At 43.9% G+C, this 19268-nt stretch overlaps 1 protein-coding gene across 2 annotated transcripts in view; it reads left to right on the top strand.

Annotated features, from left to right (window-relative positions):
- VPS53 (VPS53 subunit of GARP complex) overlaps positions 1-19268 on the top strand; it is a 1098026-nt gene that overhangs the window by 102940 nt on the left and 975818 nt on the right. For both annotated transcript variants that reach the window (XM_078679873.1, XM_078679872.1), the window contains exon 3: positions 1613-1662. In XM_078679873.1, coding sequence (XP_078535999.1) covers positions 1613-1662 — 50 coding nt within the window. The remainder of the gene's footprint in view (positions 1-1612; positions 1663-19268) is intronic.

Genomic DNA, 19268 nt, shown 5'->3' with positions numbered 1-19268 from the left:
TCTAAAACTGAATAGACCTTCATAAGTTTGGCTAGCTCCACTACCTGCTCATCAGATTGGTGGCACCTTCTTCCATACGTAAGCTAAGGATTTAAGAAACACATTCGATACTAATCTCTCCATGCCCAAACAAATTACAGAAGTAATGGTAAGCTGCTTTTCTGCTTTTGGAAAGATAACAATTTGATTTTATATGGAAATTAAAATGAGACCTGCCCTAGAACAGTATTGGGACACTATAACTGTTCCGTTAGATAGGAAATTATTTTTCCAGTTAAGGGCAGGTTCCCTCCCCCTGAGGTCATTGACGTCTAGTTGGAGAACTAGTAGTAGTTCGTGTTGCCCGACATGTGGTGCCACCAACGAAAGTATCGCACATTTCTTATTTTTGTGTGAGGCCTACGTAAACCCGAGAAAATCTTGGTTGGCACCTGTTTGTAGAAATCTTGGTGTACTAAGTGGTGTTGAGGGGTTGAGAATTATTTGTACCTCCACCGAAATGTCCATTGTAGTAGGAACAGCAAAATACCTGGGGTGGGCATGGTCCATAAGGCGGAGGGCTTTATCTCCCAACATGCATTGAGTTTTACCACTTTTTGAGAAAGCTTGCATTAACCATTATTGTTAAGTATTTTACGTGTGTGAATTATGAATTTTAATTGAAATATGCTGCTAAAATGTATGCTAAGAGTTTTTGACTGTAAATTTGGGCATGGTCCACAAGGCGGAGGGTTTTATCTTTCAACATGCATTGAGTCTTAGCACTTTTTGAGAAAGCTTGCACTAATTATTATTGCTAAATATTTTATGTGTGTGAATTATGAATTTTAATTGTAATATGCTGTTAAATGTATGTTAAGAGTTTTGAATGTATAAACTTACATGCGTGTGCTTTTATGAGTGTATAACTCGAATAAAGCTTTTTCAATCAATCGATTTTATGTGGCTGCCATCTTAAGTACAGAGGTCCGTCATCTTTGGGCAAATTATTTCTTGTTTCAATTACTCTGGTGCCTCATATCTAGGCATGTTTCACTATTTGATCCACTGCCTTCAAGTGACCCAAAACTTGGCAGCTAGATTTATGCTCAATCTCCTGGCCAGATCCCACAGTTCACATCATCTTCGGAAAGTACACTTGACTGCCATCAAAAAGCGCTCTCCCTAAAATAATCTTGTGTTATGCACATAAAGCTTCATCTCAAACTGGACCAACCTACCTGAATAAAAGGCGGAGAGCATACCTCCCTAGTTGGGCTCTCCATTCTGCCAAACTCCACCTCTCTTAGTCCCTTGTAGCTCTTTTAATGAATACCGTGGCTGTCCTTACCTGGTGACGAGGCTAACTTTGGAATGTTTGAAAACATCTGAAAATCTGACTGTTCCTGTAGTCTTAGTTTTACTCGTCGTTGGTATGTGTCCTTCTAGCACCAGGGCACTTTTTTAAGATAAGTTCAAATAAATAAGCAAATACACTACAAAATAATGTTCACTTTTGCCATCTGAAGTCTGAAATCTCCATGAATTTTAAAAGTTGAGTTAATAAAAAAAAAAGACCAGCACCATTGCAGTGAAATATGTTCAATAACCTGTCTTCTTTGTTTGCTTTCAGTCTTTGGCAAACATCGACGACGTTGTGAACAAAATTAGATTGAAAATAAGGTAAGCTTTTCAATTGTTTTCATTGTATGCACAACATGCAACAGAGAAAGAGATTTAAAAGAAAATGCATCGCCTACCAGTAGCTGCTTTTTCCTCTTTGGATACTTGAAACCTAGAGTATATGTTGATAGCAGCTGTTGAACACAGACGTCCTGCATGTAGACCACAGGAGATGTCTGCTTTAACTGGCTTTTGGACACTTCTACTGTGTTTCTTCCTATTCGTTAAGTCAAAGAGTTCCCATTAGTCAACCATGTATGCATCCATAAAACCACTTTTGACTTTTTTTTGTTGCTTATCTCTTGGTGAATGGCGAAAGGGCCAAAGTAATATGGATGGGCCAAACGTTTCCATTGGAAATGCAGTAGAAAGTTTGTCTCTTCCTTACAGCGAAAATAAGATGGGTGGGATTGCACAAAATGTGGCATGGAGCTAGGAGTGATGCTAAGGAATTTTCTTTGCTTGGTTTGGGGTAATTCTGTGCCTTAGTTTACAAATTAGTCAAAGCAAATTAAATTTGATGAGCACCCAATTCACTTACCAAGTATTCACTACCATGGCATGGTATGAAACTGCCTGACTTCGACTGCTGTTAGCTGCCACGTCATCTCTGCCAGCGCATGGGTGCCGCAGACCAGGCATTTGCTGGTTGCACACTTTCCTTTTCACAGTGTTACCCAAGTTGAATCAGGGTTGTTGGAAGACACAATGGCATAGATGGGCACTACCATGTATAGTCTGCAGACTCTGCAGCTTATCATGGTAAACGTAGACATGTTGAATGTTAGTACATGAGTTGGTCAAGATATTAGAAAATATAACAGTCTTAACGTCTCTAAGAAAGTCAAGACCTCCAATGGAAAATGTATACCCTAAGGCACTCACTTCATTGACTTCAGAAGTATTAGTGTTTTGGTTTGCCCTGAATAGATTTAAAAAAAAGAAAACTTTAACCCTAGCTGTCATTAGATGTCCCTGTGGTTCCACTCATGGAAATGTAATAATAGCTTATTCAACTGTCTGGCATTCGCATTTCCAGTTACTAATTATTATACACTACTTGCTACACTCTGCAAATATCTTAAACTGATTAAATATTAAACACTCCACTTGGTACTGCTTTGCTCCTTCACACAATATATAGTCCCCACACCAAATACACGTCAATTCAAGGTATAGAAACTGCAGTTGAATTAGATAAAATATTTATATTTGCAGCTTTTCAGATCTACTGTAGCTCTATTCTGCTGAACCGTATATTTTGAGGCATGTATGGTAGGTGTTCTACTTACTACCACATTTTGATTATTGAGTTTGTTGAATGATTAATTGGTGTGGATGATGGCCATGCCATGCACACACAGACTGCAGGGTTTGTCTGGAGTCCTTGCCTTGGGCTTAGGGTATGGGCAGATAGCACACTCTGACCAGCAGGGCACGGGGCCATGGAACTAGACATATTGGGTGGTCTTCGGTCTGGAGGCCGTAATACTTATCTGCCCATACTAAGTTATTACTTTGGTCAGGGGCCAGAGTATGTAACAAAATAAATACAAAGAAATTCACTAAAACATTTTTGAAGTGCAGTTATGCTTAATTATTTGCATCACAAAATAAATGTGTTCTAAAAATAGAAATTGCCCTAAAATGTTCAGATGGTATGGTTACATTGCAAACGCTGAAACAAGTTAAGCACTTCAGTTTTGATAATGTTCTTACATTTTGAAGGAGTCTGATTTTCCTAGGCATCCACAACCACCCTGACAGTATGCAGCACAAACAATTAAAAAAACGTATTTAGATCTTTATAGAGGGATATTAAATGTTGTTGGGGCCTCAGTGGTACAGGGATAGAGTTCCATAGAGAATCAAAGGTTACCACTACAGATTTTTCTCCTGGGGTCTTTGTTATGAATCTTGGGTCATCCACAATGTCCTTCTCTGCATTTGTTAAGCTTTAAGCCTTAAACACCTACAGCTTGCTGGAGAGATGTGTGTCCTCAGATTAGTATACATTGTTCCTTATGTGTCAAAATTGTCAATTATAATTTTTGTTGGAACGTGCTCCCCTTTGCAAATTGGTGGGACCGGTTTCTTCTGAGCCCTTTGATTATTCCCACAATAACCTGTTAAAATGTAAAGGCTTGACCCATTCCTTGTTAGGTCGATCCTCTTTTTAGGTGTTGCCTGGCGAAAGCAGCGCATGCGCTGCTTTTGCCAGAGAGGACCTTTTGGAATCAATTCACCCCGTGGGCTCATGCACGGGCCTGCATCGACAAAGATGGCTGCTATCGCCATCTGTCCAAAGCAGACAGCATGCGAGTGCCCGTCGGGACTGTGCAGTCCAACGCCAATTGTTTGCATTTTGTGGTCATGGCAACTAAGCTGCCGCTTTGCGTATGCAGCTTGTTTAAATAATGTGCATAATGGTAAACCGTAAATTACAGGTTAAATAACCGTTTGTTCGCTCTCCTTGTCAGCACCATTGTTCGAGGGTCATGTGAAGTACGGTGTGCACAGGATTTAACCGGCAGGGCAGCTGCCACCAGAGACAGCCTGAGCGCTGGTTAAGTATTTTTACATTTGTCTATAGTGTTTATCCCATCTTCGGACTCCTCCTCGCTTCTGGCCCCTGAGCTTGCAGTCTCTAGCTGGGCTGTAGATGAGGGTAAAATATTCCGTTAGGCTCACTTTATCCACCAGATGGCAGTGTACACCACACTTTACTTTGAGTTACTCTCCATTACTTTTTGGCTGCTTCAGGCATCTTAAACTTATGTCTTTGAAGGTGAGGACATTTCAGCGTCTGAAGAAAGCAGCGTAGGGCGCTTCCTTACATCAGTGGTGTATTTCAGAATAACATTGTCTTTCCTGACTCCAAGATTGAGCCTTTCGCCAGGATGGCTGCATCAGCAACCCCTGGGTCCAGAAGCCGGGGAACTCTTTCTAGCCTGACATCTTTCAGGTGATTGAGCCAAGATAACATGGGTCACTGTCCTGCGGCCACATGCCTCACTCTATCCCGCCCACTACATTTCAGGCACAAAAGGCCAGGTGGGTAATTTCCATTAGGCTGCAAGTCCTTCTTCCTGAAATTAATGTTTCGTATATATTTTACAGCCTTTTTTCTTTCTAACCCCAACCAACCTGATTTTGTGTTTCAGCCCAGATGTTTTAGTTTCTTCGCAAAATCCCATCTCTTTCTACTAGGTACAGGTCACAACCTTTCCAGGCCGTGCACTCCCACAAGCGCATGAGCACAGCTCCTAACCTGTCAGCCATCACGTGGGTCCCTGCGTTGGATGTATGGGATTCTGCTTGCCTATTCCATCAACGTATATTGGAGTGGACAGATGTTTTGGAAGAGTCTTCAAGGAGCTAGGCATGTTTTGTCTGAAACCTATAAATTAGGATTGCTTCATTGAGGATCACTTTAGAACTGTGCATTGAAGTCAGTGAGTACATAGAACGAATCTGGTGACCTATCCAGATGTAACTGTGCACTGTTGTGCACACTTCATCATATGGTGTACTAATTGCATTTGTGTTCAGTATTAAAGAGTGATCCTTCATTTAGGAATATTTAAGTCTTCATAAAATATTTTTATTTGGGTCGCTAATTCAAGCATCCTTTATATAACTTCACAGTCAGTGCATTTCATTCCATACAAGGTGCTACATCAGGAGTGGGCATACTGCGAGGGGGGGGATAAGTGCTCTTTGTGTTATTGACAAAGGAAGTGCAGCAGTGCCAGATACCAGCGTGTACACGTTTAACTCTGGGTAGCTCATCTGAGTCTTACTACATATAAGCCTTTGAGTGTATGCCACAGGGCACTTTACTGATGCTTCCATAACATTACAAAAGAACGGAAAGAAAAGAACAAGCATTAAAAATGCAACAGGTCTCGCCTTTCATTAAGTTAAAGCCATTTGCTTTGCTATACATCATCATAAATCTTTATTTCGGCAATATTATCACCATAAAAGATGCACAATATACAAATCATGGTTGTTAAAAGAATAAATCATTTAAAACATCACAATCCATCCGAGCAGAATTTACATTAACAGGGTTCCATGTTTTGCGATAAACTTAATGACCAGCCTTTATGTTCTGTAACCTCAGCATCCATATTGCACCTAAGTATTTAGCTACTGCGAAAACAATGTGTTCAGTCACGTCTGACTTTAATACTCTAAACGCGGTCAGGCACTCCGCAAACGCCATATTCCTGCATATGGGGATAATCCATGCTTTGCGGGGAGCCTTGTAAGCCGGGCAGAAGAAAACCATGTGGAGCTCTGATTCAGTAGCTACTCTGCAAGCCGGGCATAGACTGGTGGTTGGGTTTCTCCATTTGCTCGTTAGTTCTCTTAGTGGGAGAGTCCCATGCCTCCACTGCAGGTAAAGTTTTCTGAGTAAGGCAGGATAAATTTTATCCAAGGCTGGTTCAAAACTATAATGATCCTTGATACATAGGAATGAATCCGTAAGTGTCCCCAGTGTTGGCTGGCGACAGAGTTCAGCCAATTTACTGTCGCGGTAGACCTTTGCCAGCCTTTTTCTGGAAATTAATGAACATACGGTCAAGGGATCAGACCAAAGTGTCGCTAAACCTAAGCCCTCTAATTCAGTTTTAATACATTTTAGCCATTTAATTTTTCCAGCTTTCGGGATGGCTAGGACCTCTTGTAGACCCTGCCTATAACTGATCAATTCCGGGACTGCCCACAACCTCCGCCAGTAAACCAAGGGACGGAGTGCCAGTTCTTCGCTTAGGGGGCGCAGACCCAGATCTAGCCTCAGTGGGACGAGGGGGGTACTGGGCGGCAGTCCGGTCAAAAGCCTAATAAACTTGTTCTCCTCTGTCACTAGGTCTGGAGAGACTACATGACCCCATAACTCGCAACCATACATAGCAGCCCCCCTTGCCTGTGCCTTGTAAATCTGGAGTGGAGGGCCAACGGGTCTAATAAATGACCTATTATTCCCTATGAGCTTTGAAACCCCTCCCGAGTACTGGGTCAGTTTAAGTAGTGCCTTCTGTTGTTGTGAGCACCAAGTCATTTTTTCATTTATCATGACCCCAAGATACTCAAAGGTGTGAACCCTTTCAAGACTGATCTGACCAATGGTAGGTGTAAAGTGTAGTTTAGGTGGGGAATTAAAGACCATAAATTTGGTCTTTAAGGGATTGATTTCTAGACCGTGTTCCGCACAAAAATCTACAAACCCATTTAAAACACGCTGCAACCCCATTGGGGACTTGGAGAGTAGCAGGGTGTCATCGGCGAACATGATCGCTGGCACCCTGCTACCTGCCAGCTTGGGAGCATCTAGGTTGGGAATTCCATTGAGGTGGGCGAATACCCCGTTGACGTAGAGGCAAAACAGGGTCGGTGCAAACACACAGCCCTGCCTTACCCCCCTGTCAACGGGGAATTGGTTTGATAGCGCCCCGTCCTTGCCGCACCTCACCTGAGCAAAGTTGGCCGTATGGAGACGAATAATCATCTCCAGCAGGCCCCTCGGGACCCCCAGTTTGGCCAACACCTCCCAGAGTTTTCCACGAGGGACGAGGTCGAAGGCCGCCCTCAGGTCCACGAATACAGTGTAGAGGCTGCCACCCTCCAGCTGTACCGTTTTCCAGAAAATGAGAGCGAACCGGAAGACCTGGTCTGTGGTGGAGATCTTTCTTCTGAATCCCGCCTGGAGAGGACTCAGGATTTCGTGGTCCAAGATCCAATCCATCAGACGATCCAGAAGCAGCCTGGCAAAGAGTTTCTGGGAAACATCTATCAGGCTTATTGGCCTATAGTTGGCTGGGAGCAGAGGCGAGCCCTTCTTAAATATGGGGACGATCTCTGCCCCCAGCCAAGTTGGGGGGATCATCATGCCGTTCAAAATGGCATTGAACAGCATCCTCAAGTACGGGGCCCAGATCTTAACTTCGTGCCTATAGAGATCTCCCGGGAGCTTGTCCAGGCCTGGCGCCTTTTCAGCCGCCAGACCCAGGATTGCTAATTTGAGTTCTCCCAGGGTAAACTCGTCCATCTGAGATGCAATTTCAGGGGTTCGATCCAGAAAGGGTTCAGTTGGCTTCCCCAGTTGGCTCTGGTCAGGTGGACTATACAGCGATTTAAAATGGTCCTCCCACACTGTGGCAGAAATGTTTGCATTTACTGCCGCCAGTGGTTCAGCTGATCCGTGCTTGACGATCTGCCAGAATTTACGGGCATCATGGACCGCTAGGGCAGCCGTCATTTCCGACCAGTTAAGCTGGTCCCATTCTATTTTGGCTATACGAATGGTAGACTTATAGGCCATCCGTTTGTCCCTGATCTTACTAGAAGTTTCTCGTGTTTTAAGGGAGTCCAAAAGGGCAGCCTTTGCGCCTCTGCAGGCAGCATTGAACCAAGAAGTTCTTTTCCCCTTAACATTTTTCGTCCTGACCTCCGGGTTCAGTACTTTTGCTAAATTAGTGCAAAGCTCGTGATGAATGTCCCCAAGCGCACTGAACTTGTCGGGGGTGAGTGACTGTGGGAGGAGATCAATGGCCTTTTCAAGGGCGGGGACCACTGCCTCATATAGCTTCTGAATTCTTTGTGGGTTCTGCACTAATGTTGGCCATCTAATTCTGCGTCTATTGCTAGCTACAACTAGACCCTCCGTTGGTGTTGAGTTTGAATCTGTGGCTGCTAATGGGACACCCTGTACAACTAATCTGAGCGACAATGCATTATGGTCACTGTCGGTCCTACTGATTACTGTAAAGTCCCTCACTTTAACCCAATCCTTTATCGGGAGCAAGATGTAATCTATCCGCGATTCATGTCCTGGTCTATTAAAGGTGTACTGCGGTGGGATATCTCCCTTAACCCGCCCAGTGCAAGCTCTTAACGAGTGGGATAGGGTAAAGGATAATATTTGGGTAACTAAGGGTGACCATGCTTTTACAGGTAGACCCGACACCAGAGGTATCTCCCAGAGATCGTCCTCTTTGCTATACAATACCATTAGCAAAGCAAATGCCTTTAACTTCATCAAAGGCGAGACCTATTGCATTTTCAATGCTTGTTGTTTATCTTGTCTGTTATATACTACCTTTTTCATTGCTTTATTGCCTCTCTTATCTTGGTTAGTTTGCTACAAAAGTTTCCCTGTAAACTCCTCTACTTCTTTAAATCATTTAAGCAAGTCTTTGTATGTCAGTCATGTTTCCATAATTCTTGTGGAGTTATATATGTTTTATTTATTTGTTGTTTTCTTCCAAATTCTTGACTTTTAAGATTGCAGAGTCTGTGCTTGTTCCTATCATGAGTTAGCAGCTTACAAACGTTTGCCATTCTACACGACAGTGATTGCAAACATTGCAGTTCTACCAGAACCATTTTTGCAAATGATCTGGTTTTCTCCCCTTAACTCACTATTAAGCCAGCTCATTATCTGTTCTGTCTAGTAGCCTGGTGCACCCAATTTTCTAATGCGGCATCTGCTATATCTGGGTGTAATTAAAAGTCTGGTTTCTTATCATCTATCTTTCCCCTCCTCGCTAAACCATCAAACATTGTTGAAAAGAATGACCATAAAAATCACAAAGCAGATAAATATTATTTGGGCAGTCAATAAATACCAAGATGAAATCTTACAACGGAATATGTAGCTCCAAACCTAACCTATAACCTATAGGGCCATCACATTTAATAGTTCACTAGAGGTAGAGCTGCAGAAAGCTAAACACTGCAATGCAGACAATTGGAAGTTTGGTCTTACAGAAGTATTTTAGGTACATTTCACAGCCATTCAGGCCTCTTCATGCCCCCTTCCTTTTTGCCTAATGAGCACCAAGTATAGGAGACGTGAATTCAGCTAACCTGCTCAGCTCTGTCGAAGACGGACAGAAAGAAATTCAAAGACAAAATCCTCATGCCTTACTCTGAAATGTTAATAATTGACACCTAACCTGATGCTAAAACCTGTAGAAGTAAAATTGACCTCTGTTTATGCAGGACTTTCATCCTTTGGATGCCTTCCTCCTGGTTTTGTTCCCTGGTATATGTCCTAGAGCAGTGTTTCCCAAACTGGGGTCCACGGACCCCCAGGGGTCCGTGACACATTCCCAGGGGGTCCGCAGGCAGCAGTTTTAAAAGCACTGCAAAGTTCCTTTTATAATTAGCAGTTTTCCAGCAGCAATAAAAGTGTCAAGATAATGCCAGTGATTAATGTACCTGCTGGAAAGAGATGAGAGTTTTGTTCAGTGGCAGCTTTGACTTAACTAATGTAGCTCAGAGGGTTAATATACCTACTGCAAAGAACGTGTAACATGCATTTTAAAAAGCAGTATTTTATGTGCATAGGTTCGTGGTTACTGCTTTTGTCACAGAGATTCTTTTGTTATTGTGCACTTCATAAGAGACAATCGTAATCTAGCAGAGGGACCTATAAACTGTCATCAAGGAGCTGCTTTCAAACTGATTGGTACCAGTTAGTTATTTGTGTTATTTCCCAGTCATTCATTATCCTGATGCTGCTAAAAATCCTCGTACCGCGAAATAAATAAAACTATTTAAAAGTTAGTAACGGAGATGCAGCAGCAACCTTCCCATTATTTTTTTTTCTTTTTTGCAAATTCCTTCAATATAAAATACTAAAGGCCAGATGTATGACCCGTTTTTATATGTGCAAACGGGTTTGTGAACCCATTTGTGCATGCAAATACCTTTTGGGCCATGTGCATAGCCTGTTTTGCGAATCTCAATTATTTTGCGACTCGCTAAATAGGTTTTGTGACTTGCTATTTAGAAGGGGCATTCCCTTCCAAATATTGAGTCTCAAAACCATGTACAAATGTTTTGCGACCGCAATTGCGGTCGCAAGATATGCGCAATTACCACCTACTTCAAGAAGCTGGTAATGTATTCGCAAATGGGAAGGGGTCCCTTCCCCTTTGCAAATACATGCAGCATTATTTTTTTAAGGGAAGGCAGTGGTCCCAGGACCACCGCCTGCCCTTAAAAAAATCAAACAAAATTGTTCCATTTTCCTTTTTTTTAAATGCATGGAAAATGGGATGCATTTAAAAAAAAAAATGCTTTATTTAAAAGCAGTCTTAGACATGGTGGTCTGCTGAGCCCAGCAGGCCACCGTCCCTGGGAGGGCAGCATTTCCAATGGGCTTGCAGATTGCGAGAGGCTCACTAATATTAATGAGCCTCGCAATTTGCGACCCCATTGGGATCTCAAACAGTGTTAAACACTGTTGTACATTTCATTTAGCAACTCGTAATTTGCCGCTCGCAATGTGTCACCAATTGCGAGGCGCTAAATGAAATGGTCGTACATCTGGCCCCAAAATCCTTAGTAATTTGAGTATTTGTTTTGTGTGCACACGTGTTTTTTACTGTTTTAATATTTGAAATGTAAATCATACAAATTGCTTGGGGGTCCCCGGCTTCCAGTGGTGACTCAATGGGGGTCCTCAGGAGTCAAAAGTTTGGGAACCACTGTCCTAGAGGATCCTAGATGAGTGCAGATGGCTGTCTCTCTGTGAACCTTGACCCATATTTTTTCACTGAAATGTTTTTCTACAGCTGCTAAATAATTATACTGACTAATCAAGCTGATCTGTAGTGCTTGAATGCTGTAGTCCTTGAATGCTGGATTAATGCCTTTCGGTGAAGACTCCAGTTTTTCCATAGATTGCTTCCTCCACAAGCCTGATTGCACATTAATCACGTCACCCGGAATATCTGAGATCATTTAATGCACAAAACAGCCCACCGTTTCAGTCTCACAAACGAATCATGACTACTGGAGCTGTCTTCCTGTGACTGCCCTCATATACTACTTCAGTCCATTATCACTTGTCAGCTGGCTGATGCCAGTGCTTTCACTTCACCCCTGCACTGAACCGCCAAGCACTGCTCCACTAATGCCATGTAGCTCTTCAATATGCCATGCTGCCTCTCACCCCACTTCCTACTCTCCCTCCTCACCGCATATCACTTCTCATACCGGTCTCAACGCATATCGATCTCACCAAACCGAGTTTAATTTAGGGGTAACTGTTTCCACATCAGGTGTTCAATCAGGACCACCCCTCCCCCCACCAACCCATGCTCAAGACATCTTCCTTGCGCTACTTTCCTTCACTCAATTGTGGTTTTCCAAAGTGTCAGAATCCGATTATACCAGCTAGCCATTTATTGAGCTGGAAAGAAATTACCGTCTGGGCCACTGTAGAAATGTTGTGCTAATGATTTCCACCGATTTCTTGCAACAAATTAACAGAATGGTCTCTAACTCGATGTTTGATATTGTCTACCACTCCTCTTGATTTATTTTTAGAGGATGTTCTGAACTTAGCTTATCACTTGCTGTCTTTTTTGAAGTGCTTGTTCATCCTGGGTTATTTGAAAATCTGGGTTTCAAAGTGGGTAAGCTGTGGGATGTTCGTTCAGTTTTTTTGCCATGCCTGGAGGCCCGATTTAAGCCTGGTATTGGTTTTAGAGTCTCCTGCTCTAGAAGAAGTTGTAAGCTGAGCCTATAATTGAGGAAATGTATGTCTGTCACGTCTTTGAACCAGGTGCCTGTGATCAGGAAATATCTGATTTGACTTTGATTTTCAGAAGTTATTGTCATGGGTTATGATTGGTGCTTAATTTGATCCAGTTTTTGCAAGTAGGAGGCATGAACAATGTTCCCTCTAATTTTATTTCCTCTGTGTGCAGCAGTGCCAGGTGTCTGTGAGCTGCAGCCAAGGCTAAATGCACAATGCATGCGAATTTGTGGCAATTACCACTCAAAACTTTTACTTACAATGATAACGAAAACAAGTGCATTTCACACATATTGCTCCATTTAACATGTGTAGAGGCAGTTTGCAATGTAGATACAGATGAGATCAGGGGAGAGGGGGATAGAGAGAGAGAGAGAGGGAGAGAGAGTTAGTTAAATATTTTATTATACATGGTAATCCTGTCTTGACTCTGATTTCACCTCATTGGTACCAGTTTCCCTACTTAGGGGGTCATTAGGATGACTTAGTCCGCCCGCCATCCTATCGGGAGTAGGGACCGCCCGCCATAAGGGCGGGGGTCCCGTGGGTGGCATTAGGATGCGGCCGCCACAGTGGCAGCCGCATCCTGCATTCATAACATTGTGCAGGGCGGTGCTCTCTGCACCGCCTGCCCCAATGCTATGAATGCTCGTATGCATTTGCATACACAATGTGGCAGGCACCGCTCGGTGCCTACCGCATTGTATATTCAAATGCAGAGGGGTACCACAGGTACCCCCCGTGTGCACCCTCCACCCCTCCTTCACTTTGCGGTCCCGCAGGGGGCCACCAAAGCGAAGACCGCATGCCTTTCCGTGGCGGCATCGCTGCCACGGAAAGGCGTCTGTTACACCCCAACTTAATATGGCTGGCGGTGTCTGATAGACACTGCCACCATATTATTCCTTTTCCGCCCCGGCCGTAAGGCCAACCGGGCGGAAAAGCGGCGGACGGTCTTTCCGTCCGCCGCGGTTCCCCGCCCGCCATACTAATATGGCGGGGGGGGGAATTCGGGAAACGATGTCTGGCAGATTGCCTCCGCCAGGCCGGCGGTGGCTACCGCCAGCCTGGCGGAGGCAATCCGCCCGACATCGTAATGGGCCCCTTAATACAGAAATAAGCAACTGAAAGATGCCCAGCTAACCTTTGTGAAGGACCTTTTGTGCACACAAGCACAAGTCACGTTTTTAGAAACTTTTGGTTCGTTTGAGCCAGGGTTTAAATCCGTAGATTAAGTGGCAGATGTTGGATTATGTAGTAAATCCTTAATTATGTTTTCACTAGGGGTGGGTGGAATTTGCATAATCGCGTTACGCCAATCCCCGTGAAACGGTAAAACAATCTCCGCGAACATGCAGAAATTCCGCGAACACGCGGAATTGCTTGTTCGCTATGCTTTTTTACTGTTCGCAATCGCTGTTTGCGTGCTCGGGGGGAAATCTCGTGAACACGCATTTGAGAACGCGAACAAGCAAAAAAAACCGCAAATTTTGGGCAATTTCACGTTTTCTGCCGAATGCAAAATTACTCAAATTCCACGAGCGGAACGGAATTTACCGCCCAGGACTAGTTTTCACACGGTTAGAGTGCGAGACATTGTACGACCAGTTGTACTCTCCCAGAGTCATCAGCCACCCACAAAAAGCAAATGGAATATTTCAATAGATTAATCTATAATGTGTAAATCGATCCTTTCATTGAATCTCTTGGGTAACCAAAGATATTGGATTTGATGCCTCATTAACTTAATCGTTACATGCTTCATCATCGGTGCCTATCCACACCCTGGTAGAATGGTACCACCTGGGCGGAATCAACCAAAGATGGAATGGGAGTTCTTAGATAAATCGAAACTGGATAAGCAGAGATCCAGGTGAAAAGAGTATTACTAAGTATATCTACACGCATACCCCTTTATTCACAGGGTACCTGGGATTTGATTAAAAAGGTATTTGGAGGTTTTTGTTGAAAGCAATTGTTCAACTAAACCTACTATGATTTTGCCAACATGTTTCGGCCCTCGCTTAGAGCCCATTCAGGGCTAGGACCTTCGTCAGAGCTTACTGTGTGTGTCCCTGCTTCATTATGCATGCTCACCATGCACAATAGTGAGGCCTAAAGCTCTCACCTGTCTGTCTTCTGTTCTTGGGAATTCCCTATGAGACAAAAAAGTTTGGCGAGGTTGAGGGTGGATCGTAAACATAGTTCCCTATAGGGTTTGAAACTTCGCATTATCTACTTGGTCCCTATCAATAAACAATCTCATGAGTTATGACGGTCCATGCTTATCTTGCTTTAGGAGCAAGGTAGAATGGGAAAAAAAGAGGGTGAGAGAAGTGGAATAGGGGAAGACCTCCATGGGATACAAAAGTGAAAAACGGCCCCTGCATCGCATAATTCCAGAGGCATCAGCAACATCTTATACTTCTGATGCTGCATTGTATCATGTGCTTGTGCAGGTCCACCCTACACAGTTTTAGCCTAGTGATTCTTATGTAACCTAATAGTCTGTTAAAGGAAGAGAAGGGAGCCCACAGATGTAGTGCTGTAGAAGTCTATGCTTTGAGTCTTACAGTACAGCAGCGTATTTCATAGCTCCTGTGGAAAAGTAGAGTGCCCCACGGGGACGGTGATGGGACAGAAGTCATGGCGACAACTTTCAAATAAATACAAGACTTTTTTTGTACAGCACACATTCTGAATGCAAGTATTTGGAAGTGCCTTCATATGTGATAAATAAAAAAACAGGATACTCAGAGAAAAAGTATGTGAACAGTATCACACACTTTGGTCAAGCATGGATTGATCCTACATTTTCAAGTTACACACTGTGCAATTCAGCCACCAGATTTATTTTTCGGAATTTTTTCATAGCTCAAACACAGGGTATCGCTTACATTGATGTCCTTATGTGGTCTCCTTTTCTCCCAAAAAGGGATTTACAGCAAAAAACACCCGTGGATTACATTTACATAGGCATGATTCCCTCTAAAGTCTGGCTTTAAAAAGGCCCTCTGAACAGTTTCTTTGAGAAGCCTTGGATATCTCGGCACTGGTCCCACATGAGCACATGGAGTCAAGATTTATTTTTTGGAGACTGCAATCAGAGGCTTACTGACTGCTTAGGAACTTGCAAACCTTCTAGTATGGGATGACCTAATGTACCACAACATGGTTTTCCATTAAAAGAATGAAAGAGTATGGGAAAATATGTATACTGCCCTGAAAACTATGGTAAGAACGACTCTTTATGCTGCAAATGGTGCTGGGTTATGTAAAGCAGGGACTAGTGGACGAGGTTAAAAACACTGACCTCCTTCTCTGTGAATTCTCTCACTATCACCCTCCAACAGTGGCCCTCACATCTCCTAAGCCCCGCTCTGACATACATTTAATTTTTTATACATCTACTCCGTGTTCACTCACAGTCCGTTCTGTGATCTGCATGGTACCTGTCAGTCACACGTTCTTTGCAGCAGGCATATTGACCCTCCACGCTACTTTAGGATGAGCAGAAACTGCCAGTAGACAAAACTCCATTTCTCTCCTGCAGGAGCATCAATCACCAGAGTTATCTTCACATTTTTATTGTTGCCTGAAAACTGCTGGACACACAAGGAAATTTGCGGCACCTGCTTTTAAACCCTAAAGTTATTTTTAATGCAGTGCCCCTCACTCCAAAAGGTCCGTGCCAGGAGCTACTGCACCAACGATCTAAGGCTGACCTTGATTGAACACACACAGCAACAGAGCAACGGCATCCAAAAAACAAGCATTGGCATAGCCAATAGGTCTTGCCTTTGGGACCTTATAAGTGTTTAGACATGCAGCAGTTGATGTTGTTGCACCAAGAATATTGTACTGCATAACTAAATACTTATAAGGTTCCAAAGGCGAGACCTATTGGCTATGCCAATGCTTGGAGAAGTGTGGCTCACTGGTTAGAAGCGGCAGACCCTGAAGCAGAGGTTGGCCCGGGACCAGGGTTCAATTCCCGATGCGGCAGGGTCTTGGGTCAATGTCCGCGGACTCGATAATTCTCGCCGAGGTGCCTACGCTAACCATGGGTCCCACTCTGCAACTCTGGGCAACAGCTTGCTTAATCTCCACAACGGCCCCATCAACGCCGGGGATGCCTGGCTTCACCTTGGAGGTGCCCAGGAGGGACCATCTATCAGGGAAAGCCAGGACGGGTTCCCCAGCGGTATACAGCGCCAGGACACCCCGAGATGGGGTAACAGTGCGCTTTACAAGTATACTTACTTTACTTACTTTACTTTGTTTAAACAAAGGCTCAGAATAATGTCATGTTGTAAATGCAGCGTATACACATGGCTTTATCTGTCAACCATAAACATATCTCAAAGTGGACCAACAATCTCAGACATGGTTCACCCTAAATCGAGGACAAGTACAACTAGCTTGAAGAGGGCTTAAGTGGGCAGGGGCCTTAGAACCCTCCAACTACATCGAAGATTTAAAAAAAAAAACTAGATATGAGGGCTTTGCGAAAATATCCCGACACAGTATGAAAGAGCAGAATTCCTTTAAAGCAGTAAGGCATGTTCCTGCACGAAAACTGAGTGATGTTCCCTTGCAGGTTTCTCAGAAATGGATGGCTGGCAATCTCTAATCATGTCCAGCCTTGAAAACAGGGCCCTGCCAGCCAACTGGAGTGCGATTCCTTAATACAGAGCACAAAGAGCGTCCTTCCCTCTTGCAGAATGTGGCAACAAATCTCTAAGATATAGATATCTCACAAAAATGTATAAGCAGAAGGGGGGGTCCCAAGCTGCAGAGGCTGCGTCACATCCTGTTTGAAGGTCAATCTAGCTTTAGTATCATCGGTGTGGCAGACACAATGTGCGTGGAGAACAGTGAGGATGGTTAATTGTGAGCAATGTCAGAAAACATGAGTCTTTAACTTTCCTGGGCCGTTCAATGGCTAGGTTGCGTCTACGAGAGGCAGCTCACTGTGCTTGGGCATGTAATATATTGTATGTATGTTTTTGTAACTTTTATTGTCTTATGACTGGAATAAAGTTGATACTACTAATACTAGGACAACTCACTATGCTTTATATGCCTCTCTGTCGGATCTAAACATGTCTTTTCTATACTAATATAATAAAGAGAGAACCCAAACCTTTGAGACGGGTAATCTCAGGAACCACAACACCAATCACAACACCCAATACAGCATTGGAAAGGACAGTTGCAGCAGATGGACATAGGCTATACAGCTGGCCATCATATACATTCGAAGGGTAAAAGAACCTTAGGGGCAAAGTAGTCCCTTGTGGGCGTTCTGCTCGGGGCGTTCTGCTGGGGGCGTGTGCGTTGTGCTGGGGGCGTGGCCATACAGTGATGGGCGCGGCATTCGCTATGTGTTAGTACTTTCTTGTGGCCGTGTGCGTTGTGCTGTGGGCGGAAATCAGGTAAAACAAGTGTTTACAGGGCTCAGTTGTGGGCATGTGGGGGCGTGGCAAACGCGACGTGTTAGTACTTTCTTGTGGCCGTGTGCGTTGTGCTGTGGGCGGCGGAAATCTGGGGGCGGAAATCAGGTAAAACAAGCGTGTGCGTTGTGCTGGGGGCGGAAATCGGGAAAACAAGCGTGTGCGTTGGGCTGGGGGAGGAAATCTGGGGGTGGAAATCAGGTAAAACAAGCTGGGGGTGGAAATCAGGTAAAACAAGCATGTACGTTGTGCTGGGGGCGGAAATCTGGGGGCGGAAATCGGGTAAAACAAGCGTGTGCGTTGTGCTGGGGGCAGAAATCTGGGGGTGGAAATCAGGTAAAACAAGCGGTTACAGGGCTCCATTGTGGGCATGTGGGGGCGTGGCCAAACAGCAATCGGCGCGGCATTCAACGGGGCTCCGTTGTGGGCATGTGGGGGCGTGGCCATACAGCAATCAGCGCGCAAATGTTACAAACTGTGCAGACCCACTGAAATGTAAAAGTAAAATTACTGATATATCTGCGCAAGCGCAGGCCCTCCACCTCTCGGACACGGAAGGTGAACATAGCATGTGTATTCAGGCTTTGTTATGATATTCCAAAGGCCCACGGCAAGACTAACCTGCAAATCGTACCTGCACCATAACTGCGGCGCCACCCTGTTGTAACTGCGCACTGCACTTCACCGACCAAAAAGACCGTACTGATCACGGCGCTCACCTTTTAACCCCTTCGCTGCTAGGCCTTTTCCCCTCCTGTGCTAAGCCTTTTTTTGGCGTTTTGGAGTAGTGCGCGCTTAGGCCCTTGTAACTTTTTGACCACATAAGGTATCCGCGCCAAATTTTCGTCCTTTTCTTCCAACATCATGTGGATTCTAAAGGCACCCAGGGTTTGTGGATTCCCTTGGAGGGGCCCCAGAAATTAACCAAAATATAGTGATTTTTTTGTTTTTTTCAGAAAAATGGGAAAAACGGGCTGCAAATTAAAGCCTCTGGGTTTTTCCCTGAAAATGGTATCACAAAACGGTTTGCGGGGCTGAAATCTCCATTTTCTCAGCTTTCAGGGAATGACAGTCTTTTGTCAGAGAACCGAAATCTTTCACTCAGTTTTGGCATTTTTCTGGGACATAGCCTATTTTTGCTATTTTTAGAGCTTTCCACCTCCTTCCAGTTAATGGTAGAAATGAGTTTGAAAGCAATAATGGATCCTGGAAAGCTTTACATTTTCGAAAAGTAGACAAAATTCTGAATTCGGAAAGGGGTCATTTGTCTAAATCCATGAAGGTTTCGTTATAGAAACTAACAGTTAGATATTGGAATATTTGAAAATTTGTTGAAAAAAACATCCTTTTGTCTAAACGTTTTCACCTATAACTTTTTCTAATTTTGACAGCTCTTGGAAAGCAATATACCGTTACATCCGTTAGACCTTCATGGTTGTGGGGATATATAGGACTTGTAGTTTCACCAAGAACCCGACGAACCCAGATCCAAAAACTGAGCAGCAACTTGCAATGGTATTTTTTCATTTACTGGGTATAGTGCACTTTGTCTTGGAAAATGTATACATGGAATAATCTGTATGAAAGAC

This window comes from Lissotriton helveticus, chromosome 3_1 (assembly GCF_964261635.1).
Source record: "Lissotriton helveticus chromosome 3_1, aLisHel1.1, whole genome shotgun sequence".
Taxonomy (NCBI): domain Eukaryota; kingdom Metazoa; phylum Chordata; class Amphibia; order Caudata; family Salamandridae; genus Lissotriton; species Lissotriton helveticus.
The sequence above is the reverse complement of the archived record's forward strand: the minus strand, read 5'-3'. Positions and strand labels throughout refer to the sequence as shown.